This window comes from Rhinolophus hipposideros (assembly GCF_964194185.1).
Source record: "Rhinolophus hipposideros genome assembly, chromosome: 20".
In the NCBI taxonomy this organism is placed as follows: Eukaryota; Metazoa; Chordata; class Mammalia; order Chiroptera; family Rhinolophidae; genus Rhinolophus; species Rhinolophus hipposideros.
In genome coordinates, this window is record NC_138066.1 from 31,538,598 (window position 1) to 31,563,265 (window position 24,668).

The 24,668-nt window shown below is 56.2% G+C and overlaps 1 protein-coding gene across 17 annotated transcripts in view; it reads right to left on the reverse strand.

Annotated features, from left to right (window-relative positions):
• The window catches only part of CACNA1G (calcium voltage-gated channel subunit alpha1 G), a 62,727-nt gene extending 42,358 nt beyond the window's left edge, over positions 1 to 20,369 (reverse strand). For all 17 annotated transcript variants that reach the window (XM_081029873.1, XM_081029867.1, XM_081029874.1 and 14 more), the window contains exons 1-9: positions 19,393 to 20,369; positions 12,151 to 12,262; positions 11,832 to 11,965; positions 11,395 to 11,492; positions 9,138 to 9,297; positions 8,349 to 8,649; positions 8,091 to 8,183; positions 5,049 to 5,832; positions 2,742 to 3,118 (exon numbers count right to left, since the gene is read on the reverse strand). In XM_081029873.1, coding sequence (XP_080885999.1) covers positions 2,742 to 3,118; positions 5,049 to 5,832; positions 8,091 to 8,183; positions 8,349 to 8,649; positions 9,138 to 9,297; positions 11,395 to 11,492; positions 11,832 to 11,965; positions 12,151 to 12,262; positions 19,393 to 19,634 — 2,301 coding nt within the window. In that variant the 5' untranslated portion in view covers positions 19,635 to 20,369. The remainder of the gene's footprint in view (positions 1 to 2,741; positions 3,119 to 5,048; positions 5,833 to 8,090; positions 8,184 to 8,348; positions 8,650 to 9,137; positions 9,298 to 11,394; positions 11,493 to 11,831; positions 11,966 to 12,150; positions 12,263 to 19,392) is intronic.
• Positions 20,370 to 24,668: the final 4,299 nt, after the last annotated feature.

Genomic DNA, 24,668 nt, shown 5'->3' on the forward strand with positions numbered 1-24,668 from the left:
TCCCCCTCTCTCCTCCAGTCTGCGAGGCTTCACCTGAGCCTGTCTCCCTGTCCCGGCCCTGTCTGTCCTCTTCTTGGTCTTGGTCTCTGTCTTCAGCTCCCTCTCAGTATCTCTCTGTTTCTGTCACCTCTATGTCTCTGTGCCTCCATCTCTCTCTGTCTCCATCTCCCCCTTATCTCTCTGTCCCTCTTGTCTCTGTCTTCCTGTCTTTATATCTGCCTCGCTCCTCTGGGGCTCCATCTTGCCTGCTGTGCCCCGTCCCCCCCTTTCTCTCTCTCGCCGTCTCCTCTGCTATGTTTCCATCTATATCTCTGTCTCCCTCCGTGTCTCCATCTCCCCCTCTGTGTCTCTGTCTCTCGGCCCCCGCATTTCCTCACTCCCCTCCCCCACCACCCCGACTGTTCAGGCTCTGGGGCCCAGATGGCGGGACGTTCACGCTGCAGTGCCTGCGAGCAGAGGGCCGTAGCAGCTTCTGGGACTTCTCACCACCCCCGGCCCCTGGGCCTTCCAGGCAGCAGCCAGTCATCTGCCTGGTCTGCTGGGGACTCCCACTCACCCCTATGGGACCCGCAGGTATTGGAAAAAACTCCTCCCTGGAGCAGACATTGTGCCACCCCTGAATGGGGACTCCCTGCCACTGAGGGCTTGGGGAGGCATGCTCTGTTCTCCTCAGGAACTTGGGCAAGGAGATGCGGCAGGCACCGCTGACTGATCGCTTTTACTTCCTCCCCAAGGGGGTGTCCTTCTTGGCATCTAACTGAAAGCCCTCTAGCTGCAGCTTCACCTACCCTCGGTCTCTGTGACTCAGCTCCTTCCTAGTGCAAAGCCTTCAACATCCAGCTGGGCACAGATTGCTGGGAGCACTGTCCTCCCTCCCCAGGGAAGGCACTGAGGAGGTGCCCCCTGGGGGTCGGGTACTGACTGTGGCCAGATCTGGGGTGAGGGAGAGGAGGCTGAGGTTCAGGCTTGGGGAACTGGGGTAATGGAAGGTTGGGGCTACCACCACCTGGGTCCCAGCAGCAGAAAATGCTGCCCCCACCAGCCTGGTGGAGCAGAGCACCTCTTCCCAGGAGGCTGGCTGAACAGGCACGGGGCCAAACCCCCACACCCACTACGCCCAGACACAACACACCCACCACAGGGTCATAGTCCCCACCCGCTGCTCCCGCACTGGGTGTCCTGCCCCTCTTGCAGCTCACCTCCACAGGGAGAGAATCTAGCACAGCAGGCTGGGTGAGGGGGGAGGCGGGGAACACTGAGGCCAGAGGAAGGGGTGCCAATACGGTATGATGGTCATGGGGGAGAGGCTAAGTGTGCGGCACATTTGTCTGGACAGGGCAGTTGGGGTAAGAACCAAATGCTCACAATACTGTGGGCAAAGAAGTCAGTGAGGGGGGAGGGGCTTTTATCACCTCCACCCCACGGAAAATGAACATCTTACATCTGTCCAGCCCCAGCTTTGACCTAGGCTCCCCAACCTCACCCTAGGCCCCCACTCCTTCCACCTCCACCAGTCAACTGAACCCAGGCTCCCTCCCATGGCTGCACCACCCCCTCCCACCCACGTGGTGCCCCTCCACACTCTGGCCCCGACATGCCTCTACCCGCGACTAGCGAGGTGGAGGGAGCACGCAGTGTTGGTTTCACGCCAAGAAAGGTCAGATTCCGGTGGCCCAGTCCCCTCCCTGAGCCCCAGGGAGGCAAGAACACGCACGAGAGAACAGCACAGAAGGGCCTGTGGACTATAGCACCTGCCTGCTGCTTCCCTCCTTTTCCAAGAATCAGCCAAGGGGTGACCTGGAAGGCCTCACGGCGGGGGACACGGGGGTTGCCTTCTGGAAGGAACCTTATGGGGAGGTAACCAAACCCAGTTGTGAAGCCCCGTGGTACCTGCTCCCCCCGCAGTCAATGTGCGGGGTGGGGCTCAGTGGGTTCCTTAGGCCACACTGTCCTTGCACAGCTCTGAAAGTGACAACGGCCTCCTCCCCCTCAGCCCATGTCCCATTGCTTACAGCCGTCACCCCACAAAACAAGCCTGCTCCCTCTTCCACATGACAGCCCTTCAAATATTTGAAGACAGCTCGCTGTCCCTGCTGAGTCTCCACTTCTCCTGACTAAACATCCCGGTTCTTAGAATGATTCCTCAAACACGATGGTTTCAAGTCCCCTCACCATACTGAGCCCTCTCACCTACCTAGCACCTCTCTGCTCACAGCAAGCCTCCCAGAACAGAGATGAGGAGCAGATGGCTTGGCTCGATCCAGATACTGCCACCAACCCTCCACACCTCACCCCCACCTACTACACAAGCCCCCTTCCGCCTCCAGTCAATCACATCCCTAATTACTGAGTCAGATGAATGCTGGGGGATCCCCCAACACCTCCCCTCCCCCTATATCTTCTCCAAAGTCCCAGACCTCTTCCAGTGACTTGGCCCTCCAAAGAGGCTTTGCCACATCTGATGCTCGTCACTCATTCACATCCTTCAAAGATCGCCTCCTCTGGGAAGCCTTCCCAGACAGCACATGCCCAGCTCAGACCCTGCCCCTGCCTTGGGCAAACTCTATACTCAGAGACTGCATGATATTTACTGGTTTTGCGTCTCCACATGTTGCTGCATCTCCCTCCTTTCCTCTTCCCTGCCATCCAAGCTAGCAGCAGGGAGAGGAAACTGAACATAGCGGGTGGGAGGAGAGGAAGGCAGAGGGTCCCCAGCCAAAGGGACCGTGCCCTTGCCCTACCTGCTCATGGTACTCGATGCCCATGCTGAGTGTGTTGACCAGGATAGCAATCATGATTCCCCGACCAAAGTACTTGCTGTCCACAATCTTCCGGAAGGTGTCACAAATCAGCCTCCAGAAGGCGAGTACAGAGTTGGGCTCCAAGTCCAGCCTCAGGCTCCTTTGCCGCCGGCTGTGGGGGTCCCGGAGGTCACCATGCTGGGTATCCTGTGTGACCTCATGAACTGCCTCGCTGTCTGAGTCAGGCAGCTCGTGGCCGGCGAGCTCCACCTCCCCTGCCCCAGCCCGGGCACAGTAGGGGCAGCTGTCTGGGCCACAGGCTCCACTGTCTGCCTTCAAGCAAGGGCTGGAGATCTTGCAAGAGCTTTGGCAGGCACCTGGGACAGGAGGGTAGAGGTTAGAGGCTCCAGGGTTTCTTAGTTGGGTGGCCCTTCCCTCAGTGTGCGTATAAAATGAATTGAGGAGCTTTGGGTTGTTACAATGATGGGAGTAATTAGGGGTGTGATTGACTTAGTGAGCCAGGGGTGCTGGGTACCCTGCAATGTGGGCAGTGCTGAGCAACAGAAGGCCCCCAAATGTCACTAGCATCCCACTGACAGTCATTGCTGGGTGTCCTAGGGTCAGACATGTGGCCTTGATGTCTTTTGAAATCTTGGGCAGCTCTTATGTCCCAGGAGCCTTCAGCAAGGAGCCTAGATCATGTCTACGTCCCAGGCAAGGCTGCTCTGTGCCAACACTGCTCTGAGTATCGTTTTCCAAGGGATCCTTGAGACACACCCACACAACACACACACACACACGAGCACGAGATAGACACTTCATGTACATAACACATGTACTATGTACCCATGCATACTATTTGCATACCCCACATCACGCACAGCCAAACACACGTGTACATAGATATGTGCACTTCACACAATGTACATGTTCCAGGCACGTGCAAACATGGGCACGCATACAAACCAAACAAAAGCACCACTCTTGCACACATGCACCTACACACATCAGACATGTGCACACATACACACGAACACCAGACACATACCCACACACATGCACATACACTAGACACCTTCATGCACACATGCAAACATGTTAGACTGCATGTGCGCATGCACACAGTGACCTATCCCAAGATATCACTGTCCATTTAAAATGATCTTCGATCATAGACTGAGCACTGAAAGGAACCTCAGGGACCACCCAGGGAAAGCGTGTATGTGAAGGCACCAGGCTCAGGGCCCAGCCCCCAGCAGATATCCAACAGTGGTTCCCCTTCTAAGTGCACGAAGGAGGGAGTCAGTAAGCCTCCACTGACAGTGACGGTACCAGCCCTGCCTTTTATACAGGAGGAAACATGCGCATGTGCATGAGGCTAGCTCACGTCCCGTGGCAGGGTAGTGGAAGAGCTGGCATAAGTACCATTCACACTGCGTCCTGTGATGGCACCTTCCTGTCCCAGCCCACATGCCCACATAACATCCCACAAATACACCACTTCTCCCACGTGCCAAATCCTTTCTGAAACACAGGCTCTGGTCGGCGGCTACCGTGAGTCTGCATGTGGAAGAGGGCCCACCATCTCTGTCCAACTGGGGACGCGAGTATCTCAGGCAGCGAGCATCTCACTTTCCCTATGACACTAGGTGTACCTCCCATCAGACTAACAGTCCCCTGAGGACTTGCTGCTCCAGGCCCCTGGTCTCCCTGTGGGGAGGGAATGGAACTCATGTTCACAAGAGTCCCCTTAGTTGGGGGCACGGTGCTGGCTACCGTCATACACCATTTCCCCTCTGAGCCTTGCAACAAGGAGTACAGAGTGTGGGCTTCACAGTTAGAAGGTCCTGAGTCCACGCCTCATCAACAGTACAACCTTGGACAAGTCATTCAACCTCTCCAAGCCTCCTTTTTCTCATCAGTAAAATGGGAACGATAAGAAAAGCTTATCACCTAAACTGTTTGGAGGAACCAATGGGATTTTTGCATGCAAAGCCTGTGACACGCATATAGCAATGGGTCAACTATTAGGTATTGTCTCAAACAGTGCAGAGAAAAGCACATAGCAGGTGCCCATTACATGATGGTTACTGTTATTATTACAATGTGGGAATTATGATTCCCATTTTAACAGATGAGAAAATTAGGGTTCAAAGAAGCGATGTGATTGGTGGAAAGTCCTAAGGCTGCAAATGGCAGAATGGGAATCCAAGCCCAGTCCTTCTGACTCCAGACCCCTGATCCTCTCTGAGAAACCACCTGGCCCTCGATCGAGGGTCACTGACATGGCCCACCCAGAGTTCTCACCTGTACTCTGTGTCTCCAGCAGCTTGTGCATGGAGCTGTAGCGCTCAGGTCGAATGTTGAGGCTGGTGAGGGTGGGGGGTCCAGAGGTGGGGACTACCTCCACAAGTGCCTTCTCCTTCAGCATCTCTGGTGGAGGGCTGGTATGCACAGTGGGGTATACCTTCCCGCTGCTCACAGTCCTGCCTGATGCCTCAGATGGTGACCTGGGAGGGGGCGCCTGGCAGCGGACCGGCTCCAAGTGGCAGTCGGCATGATAGAAGCTGTGCACAGCCTCTGCACCCCCTGGAGGACCCCCAGAGAGGGCAGGTGTTGAGGGCGGTGGCAGCATGAGTTGGCGGGACCCGTTGGCATCCCTGTCCTGGATCTCCGGGCTGGCCCGGGGGCCCCGCAGTGTCCCATTGCCCAGATGGTAGTGGTGGTGATGGTGGTGGTGGTGGTGTACCAGGTGATGGACAGATGGGCGGCGGTGGGAGCGCGAGCAGCTGCTGCTGGGCTGGGGTTCCTGGCCCCCACGGGGCGCGGGGCTGCTCAGCAGCCCCGCCCGCACGCCAGCTGCCCGGGAGACCTGGGCCAGCCTGCGGGCTGCTTTACGGAGAATGTAGACAAGGTACTTGAGCAGCTCCTCATAGCAGCTGCCCGGCTCAGAGAAGCTGGCCAGGGTGCTGGCGTTTGACAGGAACCGCACGCGCTGCTCCCGCATCAGCTGGCTTTCCCGCTGCTTGGTCTCTGAGAACTGCGTGGCAATCACCACCAAACACAGGTTGATCATGAAGAAGGAGCCCACCTGTTGGGGTGGGGACAGCAAGAGGAGACGTCCTGAAGAAAAGGGAATCACAATGCCAGCCACAGTGTACCGAGCACTTCCTAGGAGCCAGGCACTGGGCTCAATAGCTGTCATTTTATTCTCAGGACAGTCTCAAGAGGCAATACTTTTATTATCTCCATCTGACCATTGAGGAAACTGAGGCTCCTCGAGGAATTTGCCCAAGAGCATTCAGCTAATGCACAGCAAAGCGAAGACTTAAACCAAGCTCTGTGGAATTCTAAGGCCTTGCTATTGATCCTGATGCAACCCCGCAAGGATATCTCCCCAACTCTCTGCCCCTAAACATCCCATCCACACAGATTCTGAGCACCCCTCCCCAGTTCCCATTAGGAGCAGAGGAGGCTGTGGAAATGAATGCAATCTTGGCAACATGGGGTTTTCACATTGGATAGAGCCTTTGAGATCTTGACAAAAGCCATGTTCACCAGACTCCTGCTTCTAGTCCCAAGTCTAGCCGTGTGGCCTTCAGTGAGACCCGTACCCATGGGGCCTCAGAAGCCTCATGACCATCGGCCTTGCCTGTATCTCTTTTCCCTGTGCCTCTCCCCTCCCCCAGCCGGGTGATGGGCTGAACCCTGAACCCTAGACTAGCCAAGTTGCCACAGTGACTTGTCCACAATTCCATGTCTCCATCCCATGCCTGAGTTTCCCCAGGATTCTGGGATGGCCATTGTTTGGACAACAAGCCAGAATGAAGGAAATGAATATTTTGGGTGACAAAGCAGATATATTTTTTTTTTCTTTCTAGATTGTGTCCTAGTAATTATGATAATTAGTTTCACTAGTGTGATTCCAGAGAGTCGTTTGGAAAGATTTTTCAGGGTGTGTGTGGGAGGGTGGAAACTAGGCCCCTTACCTCCCTGTCTGATTCCTTCCCCCTCCGCCAAACCCAGGGAGAGCAGCATAGTGAAAAGCCCAGTCTTCCCAAAGGCACTGGCCATGCCACCCCAGGTGCTGGTAGGGGAGGGAACAGGCCCCAAGCCTGTCCTGACCGCTCTTCTACACCAGGGAACATTGCAGGGGCAGGAGGGAGTACCTGGAGGACTTGCTCTTTCTCAGCACCTATAGGGCTATTTCTCACTCACCAAGAACTGCCTTATTTTGTTTCCACCTTTCTCTGGAACTTATCCTAAACCCTGACTAGATCTTAATCTCTTTCTCTCAATATCTGTCCTTCTATTGACTGTCATTGGCCTCTTAGTGATATGGAGAAAAGGCTGGACTTGGAGTCGGTAGTCTGGGGTTGAATTCTTAGCTCCAGCCACTCACTTATTCTGGTGACCATGCTCTCTGGAGCTCTGAGTTCTCCTTTAGGAGCTGGGGTCACAATCCCTGCGTGCCTCCCTCTCACAGGGACGATGAAAATTCAGCAGGCAGCAGAAGCTACAGCACACATCAGGCCCGATGCCCTACCCAGTCAGATTGATTCACAGCACATACCAAACCCACGGTGGGGTCAGACAAATGAAGAAATGTTGGTTTCCTCATCTGTTGGTTTCCTCATCCTCATATCGTCTGGACACGATAACAGGATCATGGTGAGGATTAAAAGCACCAGCACATAAAAAGTGCTTAGAGCAGAGACTAGACGTAGTAAGTGCTCAATAAATATTAGCTATTAAGTACTAGCAATTAAATTGTTAACTATGAATGGTAGTGATTTAAACTATTAAATATTGCTACTTCTGCTTTGGTCTTCTGCCCTCATTAAGTCTTGGAACTTCTGAGCTGGAAGGAACCAGCGATCATGCAGTGTTTCTCAACACTGAATGATGGGAATGTGGGGTGGAACAATGCTTTGTTTGCAAGATGTTTACCATCTCCTGCCTGCTGTCCAACAAAGTGCCAATAGTGCTCTCCTACTCCTCGTAAAAAGCAGGACCACCCTTTGCCACTTCCAAATGACCCCTGGGAGAGGTGGTATCGTCCTAGGTTGAGAACCACCCATTTTACTGATGAAAAAACAGAGGTCCAGGGTGGGGCCTTGTGGGGAATGACTTGTCCCAGGTTCTAAGTGGTGACAAGTGATATAGAGTCAGGCCTTGACCTTGGATTTCCTCCTGACTCCTTTTGACATGGGCCTTCTCTGCCTACCTTTCGATAGGAGCTGTCCTCACAGCGAGAACTTCAGACTGAGCAAGCTTTCCCCTCGCTGGACTTCCCCAACCCATTTCCCCAGGATCCCCCACCCCCTCGGGGCCTGAGGAATCACTCACAATGATGAGGAGGATGAAGTAGATGAAGTTGTAGAAGGAATGAGCGTCCATCACAAAGTACATGATGTCGACCCAGCCCTCCAGCGTGATGACCTGGGGAGGCAGCAGAGGGGCAGGCTGACGCTGGGCCCCCTAAAGCCTCCTGCAGTCTCCTCCAGAGGCCCTGACCCCAGCCCCACCCTCAGAACGACCACTCGAGCCTGGACTGTGTCCTGGTGCTTGTGTTCTGGGGAATGTCTCGGGCCCAGGCTGCCCCACCTGGAAGATGGCGATCCAGGCATAGCCGATGTTGTCGAAGTTGATGGCGCCCTTGAAGGGGTTGTGCTCCCCTGGGGAGCAGTTGGTGTAGTACTGGTTCCAGTTGACACAGGTGGTGTTGCTGGAGCTGTTGTAGGCCTCGTAGTCCAGGCCACAGGGTGGGCCACCGCCCCCCTCCCCTCGAAGGGTAGGCACACTCCTGCAGGAACGCATGCCGTTCTCCCGCGGCTGGGAGCAGATGAAGGGGTTCTCGTCCTCGTTCTCGGTCTGGTAATAGCGCTCCAGGTCCACACTCAGGGGGCTGTGGAGGGCACAGGGATGAGGCTGAGGGCAGCTTCCCCTGGGAAAAAGCCCAGGAAGGGAGAGCTGGGTGAGGGCACTGGGGCATGCAGGGTGAGCAGGGCGGGGAACAGAGTGGGGCAAGCACCAGGCAGGCGCAGGGATTTGTGTGTGTGGATGGGGAGTGTGAGGACAGAGGGTGAAACTCCGGAGTCAGGATGTTGGAAGGTTCCGTCCTGGAGCAGTGGTTTCCCAAGATGGCTGCACGCTAGGCTCACTGAGGAGCTTTTAAAAATCTCCACACCCAGGCTGAACCCCAGACCGATGAAATCAGAATGAGTGGAGATGGGACCCAGGCCTCAGTAATTTTTTAAGCTCCCCAGGTGACTCCAGGGTGTAAGTTTGAGAACCAGACGTGTCACTGCTAGGAGAACAGATATGTTACCAGCACCAGGGTGGTCCCCGCCCCACAGCCACTCCCAGGTCACCCCCGCCCCATGAGCCACTCACAGGCTGAAGTTCTCCGGCAGGAAGCATCGGTTCCGAAGCAGCCCTGCCCACAGCTGGACTCCCACGATGCCGAAGATGAAGAAAACGAAGAAGCAGAGCAGCAGGACGTTGCCCAGCATGGGCAGTGTGTCCAGCAGCAGCGTGACGAGGATGCGCATGCCTGTGGGGGCAGAAGCCACGCTGGGGGCGCCAGGCTGGCCGGGCTAGGCTGGCTGCCAGGAGCCTGGCAGCACTCTCAGAGGGGGCCCCCCGGGGCCTCTGAGGCTGAGACAGCCCGGCTCAAGCTGGAGGGGAGACCAACAGACACCTCTAACTCCGCAGGCGGCCCATGCAGCTGCTAACCCCTCCCCACTGCCCCTCTGGCCTCCCCCATTAACCAGCGTGCAGCACCACCAAGGATGAGCCAGAGTAACTGCAGTTTCTGAAGCACCCTCCTGCAATGCAGCCCGCCTAACTCTCCCAACGTCGTCATGGCGTGGATAGCACCAATTCGCAGATGAGGACTGAGACTCAGAGAACCGACATGACTTGTCCAGTATCACAGAACGGGTGCCGGTAGGTAGTACCAGGACTTAAACCAGGCTTTCTGCTCCCGAATCCCATTACACACACACACACACACACACACACACACACACACACACACACACTCCCCTCTGACTTTCTGCCGTCACCACACACAGTCAGCAAACCCTTCTAAGTTATCACCACTTCAGTCACTGCAGAAACTGACGCAGACAACTCCAGGAGGGATGTTAGCCGACAGGAATCTCCCTTGGAGATCCAGGCCCTCAGCAAGGGCCAAGGTACCCTGTGGCTTTACCATGGTTCTCAGCCCTCTGCCCTGAGGCTACTCTCTGTGCAGTCGAGGTCCCCACACCAGGACCTGAGGGGACACAAAGCGGTCTTCTCAGGTGGCCACCAATTAACAATCCCCTCCCTAGGGAAAGCCACCACAAGCCTGCCCCACTCCAGTTCTAAGACCAACCAGCCCACAAGGTCTGAACCAGCCCCCAGGCCACCAAGCCCATTGTCAAGTACACAGACTTCTAATGGCCGGTTTTGACCCCTAAAGTGCCAGTCACGGCCTCCTGCCCCCTTCCAGGGGAAAAGCTTCTAAGTGGAAGCTAATTAACCCTCTTGGTAACTGCAGAGGCCCTTTGCAGCTGTGTTCTCACTCAATCCTTCTCCACCCCCTCCAGCCCCATCCCCCCCTTCAGTTCCTCAGTGCTCCAACTGAGATCAATTCCTTAGGGTTTGCATTAAGGGAATTACACCGGTGGTTAGACAGAGGCCTATAAATCTGCCAGCCATCACCTGGGGTGGGAGAAGAGGCGAAGGCATGCCTCGTCTGGAGCTCCTGTTAACACCAGCACACCCCAAGGCCTGGAGGACACCCAGAGGCAGCTTCATCACACACACACAAGTACACGCATGGGCCTCGTGCACGTGTGCGTGCACGCACACATGTGTGTGTACAAACACTCTCACACACACAGCGAAGGGGGCTGCTGCTACATCAGGCACAAAGCCCCAGAAATCTGCTCCCCCACACCTCCACTCCTGGGACTGCAGTAGAAACCATCTGCAGCTTGTGTAGGTTGGGGAGTTGCAAAGGGGGCCTGAGCAAGGGTGGGGGGCAGGATGTAGAGGAAGCTAGAACTGCCAAAGCTTCCCTGGCTCGGGAAACCAATGCGGTTTAATTTAGATAATGGTCCCGGCAGTGAGTTGCTGCAACGGGTTGGAAGGGAGTGGGAAGGAGGAAGGGGATACAGGCGGAGCACGAGGCATGGAGTTGCCTTGTCTTGAGAGAAGTCACGCTCAGCGTGGCCAGTGGTGGTTCTGACCAATGAGAAGCAGACTGCATGAGAGGCTGTTCTGGCTAGAAAAGGCCATTGCACTTTGCACCGACTCCTCCTGGCCTGCCAGCCCCTCTACCCCATTCCCACCACCCCTATTCCAGGGCAGAGTGGTCATCTAGCTGAAGGGACAGGGTCATCTGAGACATTTCTGAGACTCTGACCAAAAATCAGGCTAAAATGAGGGGGAAGGGTCTTTCCAGGTAATTCTACAGTCCACAGCCAGAGGTGCAGACTTCATTTGGCTCCTGTGACCCAACTCCCCTCTGGGGTCTGCCTCAAAGTATCAGGTCCTGATGAGGCCTGGGAGTGGTCAGGAAGTAGGGGTGGGGTCTGAGATTTCCATATTTCCTCTTGGGGCTCTCTGTCCAGGGACTGAAGGCCAAGGGGACACTCACTGGGCACCCGGTTAATGGCCCTGAGCGGTCGCAGCACACGGACTGTCCTGACAGCTGAGAAGCTGACGTTCTGCAGGTCCAGCGAATACTCCAGCATCCTGCAGGGAGGGGCCCAAAGGGAGGCCCTTTGAGTCTGAGGCCACCATGGGTATCAAAAGAGGTCAATGAGGAATCCTGCTGCAGAGGGGCAGCACAACCTCAGACTCCTCCCCTCCTCCCCCCAGGGACCCTGGAGAGGGAGTGGGTAAAGGGGCCATGGATTCAGAGCAGTACAGGTTGGAGCTCTATAGACAGGACAGCCTTGGACCCTTAGTGGACAGCCAGGGAGAAAGCAGCACTATAGGTGGGCTGCGGGCAGGGGCCAGGCCTAGGACTCTGGCCCTGGGTAAGGGATTGATCTGACCTGTTGCTTGCCCACCCCCAGCCCAAGCCCTCACCCTGCAATAACGATGAAAAAGTCCAGCCGGTTCCAAGTGTCTCCCAGGTAACACTTCTTCCCAAAGATTCCCAAGGCTACCATCTTTACCACCATCTCCACGGCGAAGAAGGCAAAGATGAAGTCATCGAAGGCCTGAAGTGAGAACGAGAGATTGTTAAAACTGAGAGGGAGGTGGAGGAAAACCCTTCATCCCCACCTCCATCTGTGGGGTCAGGGCCTCTTGCAGAGAAGGGGTCAGGTCATTAAGATCAGGAGCTTTCCCCTCCCCCAACCACACACACACACACACACACACACACACACACACACACACACACCTGCAGGATCCGGCAGCGCTGGGAGTCACAGGCGATATCCTCACATGGCCGGAACATGCCCAGAGTCACACAGTTGAGAAGGATGACCAGCATGCTGATACGCTCAAACCAGGTAAATAGGCAGTCAAGGAAACAGTTGGCCAGGGCTGAGCTTGAACCCGGGCCCCGACGCCCCACTCCACTTCTTCCTGCTTCTTGACCTTCCAATCCTATCTGACACATAACCAGGTGCAATGAGAAGGCCCTGGCCCAGTCCCACCTTGGTCAGCTCACCCCGCTGGGCCACGCTTTCTCTTCTGTAAAGCAAGAAAAGCCACAAATACCCTGACTATTTGCACAAGCCATTTGGGGGATAAAATCGATCACGCTTATGGAAATGCCAGACACCAAGAGTTTGCTGCTGAATCTGATTCTCCCTCTCTCCCAGGGAAGATGTGAGAAGCAAGTGAGATAACGTATGCGAATGTGTGACACAAACCTCGTCAGATTATGTCTGCCTTACAGTTTACCAAGCACTTTCACACCATGCCACATTTGATGCTCACAACAGCCCCGTGAAGTCTGGAGCAGATAGATCATTTTCTTCCCTAGAACCCAAGGAAACCGAGGCCCACAGAGCTAAAGTCATGTGCTGAAGGTCACGAGAGAAGTCAGGATGTGACTGAGGTTTCCAAGCTCCTGATTTGGGATAGCTGCTGGCATGCTGCTCAGGCATGAAGGGAAGGGGCTCTCAGGAGCATGCTGGCACCAGACAGACAGGCAGAGGCAGACAGCTCCGGAGCCTGAAGCTGCCTCTGCCACCTCAAAGTCCTCAGATGGCCTCTAGACACAATCATGCATTTAAATAATGAGGACCCCCGACGCCCCATGCCCTGCGCTGGACTTAAGTCCCCAGCCGGTGCAGAGTGGACAGTACCCTGTACATACAGACCAGGCTGCCATTACACCTTCTTGTGGCTTCCAGCAAAGCCCAGACCAGATCAACCAAAATAGACTATTCTGCAGCAGAGAGGAGAGAGGGGTCTGTCTAACTCCGAGTCTTTCCACATAGTGGATTTTATTGAGGGGCTGACTTCCAGCCCATCCACAGGAGAATGTACAAAATGGCCTTAGAAGGTTCTGGACACCAGACTCACAGCTAAATGACCAAGCGTCCTATTTTTCTCAAGGAAAATATAAGAGGGGTGGAGAAGAGCAAAGAGGCTGGAAAGAAACAGAGGGGGGTCTGGGGATAGAAGGCCTTGGGATGAAGCGAGGGAGGGTGTCATCGCAGCTCACAGTATGACCTGCAAAGCCAAACGAAGTGAGGTAGAAAGGGGCCAGAGCAGATGGGATCTCCTGTTGTAACCTCCTTCTGGATTGAGAAGCCTTTGGCCAAGAACCCAGTGACTTTCCTCCTAGCTGATCCCAGCCACATCCCATCTCTGTCCTGAACCTCAGACCGTGCCCCCTCTCCAGGAGCTCATGACTCCCTCAGTCCCCTCATAGCCTTCCTCTGTCACCCAGGCCCTTTTCCCTGAGACTCACATCACTTCCCACCAACAGGTACCCAACTGTCCCAAGGCACTGCAGTTTACTTAACCTCCACCTCCTTACAAGAATAAAAGTATAAAAAAATTTTTTTAAAAGTTCTAGAGTTTTTGGGGGTAAGTAAAATGAAAGTAGAAAATAAAAAGAGTGCTGTTTCCATGGAGCTGTTTTCCGGAGTGGAGCAGGAACCCAATGGATCTCTCCCCAGAATACAGGTCAGCCAGGGGTCACCCTGGAAAAAGGGGGACAGGGAGGGAGCTCCCTTAGAGCCATCATCTGGAAAGGGAAGAACATGGTTACCCTAAATAACTGGCCTGCTTTCCCCAAGCTAGCTTCCTCCTTTCTTCTGTAGGGAAAGGACCCATGGAGCATATACCTTTACATGGGGGAAGGTGGTTAGTTCTGAGAAGAGGGGTTCCTGGGACACCTGTTGGGGCACCTCTAATGGGAATGATTCCACCATGTCATCTGTGCACTTTGCTCATCCCCCTTGCTGAGGCAGGGGCACGCTGATCCATCTTTATATCCCCTACAAAGCTTAGAATAATGCCTGGCATGCAGCAGGTGATCAAGGCACGCAAAGAATAAATGAACAAATAAACGAATGAATGAATGAATGAGTCAATCGCTTAACCAATCAATCTCCTGCCTAGAAGCCAGATGTATCTCCCCATTCATGTTTTCCTGCCTTATTTTCCTCGATAGTGATGAACTAATGATAATTATGGAAGGGGTGCAGAAGTGACACTATAGGGGAATTGTCCCTCCTTTCCCCACCTTACACATGTTCACACTTGGGCCTCTTATAGCCAGAGCCTATCTCCAAATAACCCCACCGAAAGCTCTTAACCACGGAAGTCCCTTCTCAAGGGTCCCCTTGGCAATTCAGCTTCCTCCCAGGTACATCCTGCTCTCTCTTCTTCTCTCCTTTCCCTACAGGTAAACATAATGGAAAGAGAGCCACCAAGGCACAGGAAAATTTGGGACCATTTGAATTGAAGAATAATTAATGGGGGTGGGGGGTCTTTCACCCTTGTCAGGATAGGGCTCCTTTCCTTGGGAACATGGCCGTATGCCACTGTGTGATATTCCTGTTGCCATAACCACAGGATGTGTCACCAGGTGGCGTGGATTTGTTGCCATGGTAATTAAAGGGACCCCTCACACATGAACTCCCCTTATCCAGGCTGCTGTCTTGTACTCAACAGGGGAGGGGAAGCGGGGAGACCCACAGGTTATTAGGTTGGGGGGAAACCATATGACAAATTTCCATGGCAACCAAGGGAACGGGGACACTGGTTGCCATAGTGACTATGAGAGACCTGTGCAGTCACATGTCTACTGTTGCTATGGTGACTGTCCGGGCTGGAGTGGATCCCAAAGGGGGAGGTGGGTAGGAGAGGGGAGGATCTTTCTTTTCCCTACAACCCACCATCAAAAGCAGAGAAAAAGGAAATGGCAGGGTGAGAAACCCCACTTCCATCCCTCCTCCTCTTCTCCCTCCAGGAGAAAGAACTAGAGCATGTTATCTGTACAACTGAGTCCTCTCCGTGGGGCTGCCTAACCTGACAGCTGCAACAGAGAGAGGGGTGGGGAGAGGAGGGAGGAGGGCTGGGGCACCTCCAGAGGCATGGGGGCTCTAAGCAGGGCATGACTGAGAAGGGAAAGCAGGCCCTCCAGCCGCCCCATTCCCCATTAGGAGCCTGGAAATCTGAGACTGAGGAGTGGTGAGGAGGAATCGGGCCTGGACCCAGGAATCCTGACCTCCTAGTACTTGGTGGGAAGGTGGGGTGCTGTTCTCACCCACCCCATGGAGAGACTGGTATCTATGAGATTCAGCATTACCCGGGGTGGGGTGGGATATGGGGTTCAGCAGCAAGGCTCCTGCTAGGAAGGCAGAAAGGGGGATTCCCTCGCCAAGCCCCTACTCCCACATGCCTGTTTCCCAGTGGTCTTCCCAGTCACTGGCTCCAACGTGTGGGTGTGTGGGGAGAGAGGTTTCCAGGCGAACTGAAAACTGAAGCCTGAAGAAAGGCAGCCGGCCCCACCCAGAGACAGAGACGTGAGACAGAGACACAAGAGAGCCGGTCCGCTGGAATCCTTGGAGGGGAAATAGGCCAGAAATCTGATTCAAATGTCTGTGACTGTATGTGTGTGTGTGTGTGTGTGTGTGTGTGTGTGTGTACATGTCTGCGTGTGTGAGCAGCTGTGTCTGTCGCCATCCTGGCTGAGGCAGGCAGGGCGGGGTGAGAGCTGGGGCGGGAGCAGACGAGGGGTGAGGGGTACTGTGTGTGGGGGTAATCCCAGGAATGGATCCAACTGGCACTCCTGGTGATGGGGAGTCCCCCAACAGGTCAGTGGAGAAGAGTGGGTGTGTAACCCAGAAAGAAGGTCGACCTGGGACAAAAAGAGTGCCCGGGGGTGTTCCCAATGCCAACCCCCAGTCCTATTCAATTCCCCCCCAGCCTCAGTCCTTCTCCCCAGAATCCCCTCTGGAGAGCCTTGAGTTTGAAAAGGAGAGGAGAGCATTGGTGAGGGGACAGAAAGAACACCCCGCCTCCCATTTACTCTGAGGACCAAAATGGAGATTTCTCCCTAGGTAAGAGAAACAGGCAAACTTGGGGGCACGGGGACAGTGGCAAGGAAAGCTCCAGAAATTCTGGGTGCCCCCTCCCCTCCAGACGCACACACTCAGACACACACAGTGACGCAGACTCACACTCATACTCACTTCTGGAAGCCATTAGGGCTCCTGCCCATTCAGGCCTCCCCCTTCTACTCCTCCCCACTCCTGGCAGGCTCCCCTCTCCTCCTTTGGCCCCCCTCCCCCTCTCAGCATCCCAAATGCCAGCCTGTGATTTCCAAATGAGAAAAAGCTGTGCTGGGCTCTGAGCTTGGAGAAACTCCTACACAAACTTCCAGATGTGACAACAGCCGGAGAGGGAATGCTTAGGATCTCCTTCCCGGGAGGGGAAATGCACTCCCTCACACTTGAAGAAACACATACTGGAAAGTCCACCACCCTTCTCTATAACCTGGGAGCGTGGAGGCGCCTTTCTGACTGTGAAGCGACTGTCGGGGAACAACTCTGGTCTCCCGAATACCAAAACATTCCCCATTCCCTTCCCAGCCCCTCTTCCTTTTGCTGCCTCCCTCCGTCCCCAACACACACACACACACACACACACACACACACACACACACACACACACCACTTCTACCTGGGTCTAGACCTCCTCTCTAGGAAACCTGGTCTTTCTTAAATAGGCTAAGAAAGGAAGGGGATGAGAAGAATGCCAAGAGACTAACTAGCTTCAGTTAGTTGGGGGAAGGAGTCCTTACATCACTTACATCCCTCAGGCTCTGAGGTACAGAGAGGAACCTTGCAGAGCCAAGGGAATCTTCACAGAAACCAAAAAAAGAGAGAAAGGGAAACACTGAGGCCCAAGAGTCAGTTTGGAGCCCCTCTGGTAGTGAAAATATAGGTTTCCCTTGACACTTGGTTGTGATGGGAGTGGAGGGGGCACACTTACCCCCTTGCCTAGAAATTGCTCTCCACCCATCCTCAGACAATCTAGCCTTAGTGGCTTGTCCATACCTAGTGATACATTGCCCCGTTCCTGGACTCCCACCACCCCAGAGGAAAGCCTGCTCCCCAACCTGCAAAGCAAGCACTGGGCTCCCATCTCTCTTCTCATTCCAGCCCTCTCCACTTGCCCCCTCCCAGAACACCTCCAAGGAAGGAACCTTCCCTCCCCAGACCACCCATTAGCACCTAGAGATAAGGCACGTGGGGAGATGCTAACCCAGAGGTCTGGTTTTTGTGGAGGGAGAGGGAAAGGAGAGAGATCTCTCTACCTCACCCGAACCCCCGAGGAGGGGATAGGACTGGTGCTTTTTCCCATTCATGGAGAGAGTGGTAGTTAAGGGTGGAGAGGCCAGATGGCCAGAGCCCATCCCTCTCAGAGACATTTGTTCCCCATCTCCATTCCCTCTCTGCCACCGAGAAAGGGGCCTAGTGGCAGGGGGTGGGGGACGAGGGAGGAGTCATGCCCAAGATATGCCTATTCAGCAGGTCCACAGACCTCTGAGGCCCCCATCTCTCTCCTCCTGCAACTCAGAGAGAAAGGAAGAAGGGATAGGGGGTGGAGAGAGGGTGTGATGAGGGGAGCTTCCTAGAGACCCATGGGGTGTACAGGATGGGGGTTAAGGGGGACACCCAAGCTCACATCCCTGCTTTGCGCACTAGAGGCAGCAGAGCTGCAGAGAGTGAGGGCGGCACCAAGCTTCCCCCCCACCTCCCCAAAGCAGAGTCCAGGTTGGGCTCTCAGGGGTTACAGGGGAGACCTGCAGTCTCTCACTCTGGGTCCAAAAGAGTCTCTGAGCTAGGAGGAAGGAGCCAAGAGAGGCCAGGAGCCTGGGACAGCCGTGCACCCCTTCTCCTTTCCTTCCGGCAGTGGCAGGACCCACCCGGGAGGCTGGAGCCCCTCGTTAGTTAAGCAGTGCTTTGTGCTAGGGGATTAGGGGGAGAGACCGTGGGGATGAAGGAGTTGGGGTCTCCTATACCACTACAGACTGGTCAGAGGACAGGGGCAGTGCTAAATCTATCCCCTTGGAATGTGGGGCTTGCATTCCATAAACCCATCCAAGGAGTAGACACTGGGGTGGTTTGACCCCAGTCTTCCTTAGCAAACCAGCTCATATCTCACTGCCCCCCACCCCACAGTACTTTCTTGAAGGGCTTCGGTCTCCCATACCTGCTCTGTGATCCAGTAGAAGCACTCTTTATTTGTGAAAGGAATGGATAACTTAAAGCGGCTTAATCCCATCCCCCGCTTGCCAAAGCTCTTGCCACAGTCTTTCCCTCCACAAGAAAAAATCTAGCACAAAACTCCCAACCCAACCTTAAGCACCCCGCATTGAATAAAGAATCGGGGAGAAGGAAGGCCCTCTGGGAACTGGGCTCCAGCTGAAAAGGTCTCTATTCCAGCTCTGGGGGCAGACAGCTACCCCTCCACGACATCTTGTTCTCATTCTGCGCCCCTGACATCAGCCGCCGCCGGAATCTCCTTGTTGTGCCTCCAACCCGCGGGATGAGAGTGGGGGGGCTAGGAGCTGGTCCCCGCCCCCCAATATTTCCCTCTGGGTCAGTAGAAACCTCAGCCTCAAGAGCAGGTGGGGGGATCAGACCCTAAAATCCACTGCAAACTTTGGAGCAGGGGCAGAAGGGAAACCCAGGAGATTGCGGTCCCCCTTCCCCCGTCCCCGCAGCTTTCTCCCCACCCCACCCCCCAAACTCGGAAACCAAACCCAGCTCGCTAACCGGCGGCGGGCGGAGTAGAGCTCCCAGGCTCCCGAAGCTACCCACATCTGGAAGATGACGACCCTCCCCTGCCCACATCTGGAGAGTATCCAGCTGCAAAGCAACGGGGCACGTCTCCTCCTCTCTTTTCCTGGCCTGGATCCCAACCCCCGCAAGGAGGACTGAGGTGTGTGTACCGAGGTGGGGCTCCTCTGGGGTAACTGCCAAACCTGCTCGCTTCTCCGCTCCCTCTCTGACGCCCCCTTTCCTCCTAAGCAGCCCCCCTCTCATCTGCCCACCTTCCAGGCTCACTTCTCCAACTCACCTGGCTTTTGGTCCCCTCCGGCGGTGTGGCCCGCCACCCTGCGGACCCCCCACCCGCATCCCGGCCGTCGTGCCCCGGAGGATATGGGTTACAGACCGTGCGGAGACACCAGCTCCGCGGGCGGCTGTCCTGGCTCAAGTAGAAGAAGACCACCGGGGCCAGCGCCGGATACGGCAGCCCCTCCGCCTCGGAGTCCACGCTGCCCGGGTCCTTTTCCGCCGACCCCGGCCCCGGCCGTCCCCTGGCTCCCGACAGGTCGTTGAGCCGCATGAAGCTCCGGGGCTGTCCTGAATCCTCGGCGCCCGCTCCATCCTCCTCCTCGTCCATCCTCTGGCCAGCCGGGGCCCCGGGCTGTCTCGAGAGGGGCGAGCGGCGCCCCTCAGAGGAGGTGTCCTCACGCAACCGGGGGGTCCCGGAGGGGGCGCATCTGGGGGGCTCTAGGGCGCAGGCTGAGCCCCCGGGAGGGCCAGTTCAGCCCAGCTCCCCCAGCCCGCAGGGGCATGCTGCCCGCGGGGCGCCGGGTCGCAGGGAAGCCCCGCCCGGCGCGAGTCCCGCTTCCCCAGGGCCCCTGGGGCCCCCCGGGCCAGCCAGCCGGCTCCCCCTCACTTTGTTCCGGCTTCTTCGCTTCGCGCCTAGGCTCCGGTCGCCCGATTTGGAGCTACCTTCGGCGAAGCGGCCCCGAGAGGGGGAGAGAAAAAGGGGGCTGAGGGCGGGGGGTCCGGGGAGGGGAGCCCCCTCTTCCAGCGCCGCAGCTGGAGCAGGATCTAAGGGGTCAGCATTGTCCCGGCTCCGCGCCAGCGACGGCGGGGGGAGGGGAGGAGGGATCTCTTTGAGGGTGGGTTTGGAGGGGGTGGGGGCCGGCTCCTTCCTCCGCCCCGCGGCGGGCTCACGGTCCGGGAGGGGCGGGGAGACGGTGGGGGGCCGTCCCGGGCGGGGGTGGAGGCGGAGATGCAGCCGCCGCAGCCGCCGCGGTGGCTGCCGCTGCCGTAGCAGTCGCCGGCGCCACTGCCTCCTCCTCCGGCCGAGACGCGGAGCGAGCAAGCGAAAGCGGCGGCGAGGAGCCCGGCGCACACCACAGCTGGATCCCTCACTCCAACTTCAAGCCTCGGCCCCGCCTCTCCCCTGCCAGCCTCGCAGCCAATCGCCACGCGCCTTCGGCCCCGAGCCGCGCGCCCATTGGCCGGCCGCCGTGGCAGTGCGGGCGGGGGCTCCCGGGGAGAGAACCACAGCTGGAATCCGGTTCCCACCCCAAAGCCCAGGACCGCCCCTCTCCCTTCCCCTTGCCCTGGGTCGGTTCTCGAAGGCCGGAGCCAATTAGACGGCTACCCAGACCGAACCCACTTTCCTATTGGCCACTGGGGTCTCCGGGACTCCCCTGGTGGAAGCCCCGAGAAATCAGAGTATTCCGCGCGGGGTCCTGGGATAGCGCCGCCGGCCCCCGGGCATCCTTTGTCCAAGACCCTTGAATTGGACCACAGCCGGAGGGCGGGGCTCAGCTCTGGGCGGGCCAGAAGAAGAAGGGAGGACGGCGGCTGCGAGTGTGGTGGGGAGTGCTAGGGTCCCAGAACGAAATCCTAGGTATCCACCTGATTAATCTCCCACTCTGGAGTTAAGCTTGGGAGCGGGACTGAGGAAGGAGAGGAGCGGAGCAGGAGGTCTCAGGGGGAGCGCTTCAAGTTGGAGGGAGCTAGTCTTGGCGAAGCAGGCGGAGCCAAGGAAAGGCGGGTGGGTAAGGTCTGGGCGTGGCCTCCACCAACCTCTTGGGCTTGTTGATCCAGCTCCTTGTCCATTCCTGCGACTTTGACCCTGACCGCCTCACCTTAACCCGCTGACCCTGACCTGACGTTGACACTCCTGAGCTTCATCCCCTCTGCCCCTAGGGATCCTATGGAGGGTGTGCATTCCACGCGGGGGCTTCGCACTGGAACACGTGGCCCCAGGCAGGTCACGCCGGACCCACAGGCCGGATCCCCAAGAGCAGCTGTGGAGCACAGATAGGCTCCTGCGAAGGGACCTCGGGGGCCCTCAAGTCTGTAGGAGGGAGTGGAAGCCCAGAGTTGGGCTTTGCCGATTCTTAACCTGCAAAGTTTCACCAATCCCCCACTCCACGCCCCAGTTTCTCCCTCTCGAGTTCCAATATGACTTATGGGAAGCTGCCCGCAGGACAGGAGTTTCGCGGTGCTGCTGTGCTCGCACACCTCCAACCTACCCGGAGCGGGTGCTAGAGGGTCTGCGGCTTCCCACGCGCGCACACGCACGTCCAGACCCCGGCTCTCGCTCCGCCTCACCTTCCCGAGTTCCCGGGCTCAGTCAGCTCCTGCTCCGGTTCGCCGCCGGCACCACCTCAAAAGGCTGTGGGTACCCAAGAGCGGAGCGCCGCGGGAGTGCTGGGCGCTGCGGTGCGGTGGGCGGAGAGGGCATCGAGGATTAGACGTTGGGAAGCACTTCCCCACCTCTGCGAAAGGTAGACACGGCGAAACCAAGCAAGTCAGTCTCTCCCGAGCCTTTGGGGTGTATACGCCACTGCGGAGAGGCATATGGATGGACCAAATGACCTCCCGCGCCCGTCCCCCCTCCCCCGACTCCCCGGAGTGTTGAGCTCCCCCAAGGCTGCGCCACCCACGCAACCCCCAGCGCGCCTCCCCGGCAGGCGGGTTTCAGATAGTGAGATGGGAAGGACATAGCGGTTGCTGCGCTGTCGCCTCCCAGGTTGCCCTTTCGCCGAATCCGGGCACCGAGTTGTGCAAATGAGGCCGGGTTCATTTGCATTTCATGCTAATGAGCAGATCCCTTAAGTGCCTTTCTCTCCTGGCGGGAGTCTCTGCTCTCATTCTGCGTGTGCCCAGCCCGTCTTGAACTCGCTGCGGTCTTCTGGGAGAGGGACCTATTTACATGGTTGGCTCCACTGTCTGACACCTTCTTCCCTCCCGCCGGTCCTCAGTCTGCCAGGTCGGCCTGCCTTTCTGGACAGGGTCAAGAGGCCCTAGGAAAAGTAGTGACTCTTATCATCTCCTTTTTGCAAAGGGGAAAATGAGGCCAGAGAGGCTTGCCCAGCCCAATGGTCGTTTCCTGGTGGTCAGCAGGCCCTACACCTTCGTTTATCATCCAGGCCACCCCAATCTCTGGTCTAAACTCTGTTCTAGCACATACGCAGAAAGGAGGGCAGATATACGCACGCACCGTTTGGGCAAATTGAGACCCACATTTACTTCCCTGGGCTAGAATCCTGGTGTGACCTGCCACCTAAGGCATCCTGGTCTCTGTGCGGGACACCAGGGGATTCTGACATCCCTGTCAGATATGCTCACTATTAGCCCGAGTGGGGGAGGGGAGAGGAGAGGCAGAACCCACAGATAAGGCAAAGAAAGGAAGCCCCGACACCATCTTTAACTCCCACCTCCAAGCCTCAGCTCTGACATCACCTCCTCAGAGTGGCCTTCTTTCAGCAAGTATTGCAGTGCTTAAGTGCCAACATACTGAGGACACAGTGCTAAGCCAGACAAGAGTCTGGAACGTCATAGCATTTTGCCTAGGCTGGTACTATATGTTTGTTTGTCGCAGTTAAATGATTGTCTCCTCCTCTAGGCTCTATGTTTCTCTCCTGAGGGCAGGGGCTATGTCCATTTTGTTTACCAGGACCTAATCCAGTGTTTGGCACATAGTAGGTACTTAATGGATCTGTTAGATGAATGAATAACCGCAGGCAGGGAGAGGAAATGAGAGGGGGAAAAAAATCCCTTCCTTTGGTCCTCCGTTTCCCAACAAAAAAGTTAGGTCTAAGTGCTGTCTAAGATCTCTCTGGGTTTGAGGGAATGTCCCCATGTAGGTCCTACTCCACCAGCCCTCTCCCCTCTCCACTTCCCTCACGTCCTGGCTGGCTTCCTCAGGAACCGAGATAATGTTCCCATCTGTGATGCTCTCTGCTAAGCGATGATACATTGTCCTATTTAGTCAACTTGCAGCCTTGGGAGTTGGATGGTGGTGAAATTACTTAAGTGACTGCCCAAACCACGAGACCCTGTCTCCAATGACCCTGGCCCACAGCTTATCCAGGACAGTCCTGCCAGCAGAGCAAGGAGCATAGCCTAGAGGGACCCACACAGGGAAGAGAGGCTGCAAACTTAAAATCCCACATCTGAGCAAGAATTATGTTCAGCCATTTTCCTCTTTAGAAAATGCAAGCACTCCCCTGAGAACTAACCCTTTAAGGCCCTAACTCCTTCCTCTGAACCCATGTATAAAATCCCAGTGTCAGGTGTATGCCTGGTACCAGCAGAAGGGAAAAAGGAGACACAGAGCAGAAGGAAGACTGGAAGGAGGAGCAGAATATACCAAATACATCCTCCCTCACAGCTGTACCCACACCTCCTGGGGGTAGAGGAAGCCTGAGTCGTTTTTACTGTACCCTTAAGGCCCCAGAAAGAACCAGATGTATTGGGTGGCCTCAGGCCAGTCTCTTACCCACTCTGGGCTTTAGGTATCTTTATTCATACGAGGCCAAAGGTATCTGCCTTGCCACCTCGTTCATCAGGGTCAATGGGACTAGAGACACAAGCAGACTTTGCAAACTGCCTAGACCTTTCCAAAGCCAAGGCTGGGGCTGCCAAAAAGGCCACCTGCTCTTCTCCACCCTCCACACTCCCTCCTCACTGCCCCCAGACCAGGCTCTACTTGCCCAGCCCTCAGATTTCCTGGCAAGGATGAGCAGGCTCCAGCCAGAAAGAGGACAGCTGACCTTGTTGGCCGGAGCGCTAATCCTCTCCAGATGGGCTGGTGGCTTGCACCAAGGGCTACCCAGATAAAACCTGGCCCCAGTGACCATGTGTGGCTGTGTGTGACCATGTGCGGCTCTGTATAACCATGTCCAGGGAGTGGCCAAGGTCCTCAGTGGACCTTGGAGTGACTCCGTCCAGTCTCTCAGCTCTTTCCTGCCCCACTCCTCCCCAGCGCAGACATCCCCACAACCAGTGGCCCCATTTGGGTCTTACATCCAGCAGCCTCTTCTGGCTATCTGTACTGCTTGGCCATGGGGCTACAAGGGTACCCAGGCTCAGCAGAGCCCTGAAGGTCTGGGGTAGGGGGGCATCTCCATCCCCTCCTTCCTGCCTGTCAGCCCCACCACCCTATACCTGCCCTTCCCAAAACTCACTTCCTAGTCCCCTTCCCACAGTGGAAGCTAAATGGGGTTTCTGGGGCCTGTGAAGAGGTCGGTGCCAAGAACAGGACTTGTGCGCATTTCCTAACGTTGAAGGGACAGGAGGTCACAGGAAGGCACTTGCTTTCCCTGCAGCAGGAAGGACTCAGATTTGGAGAAGGACTTCCAACCCAACAGATGTTACAAATGAAAGAGAACTTTCCCTG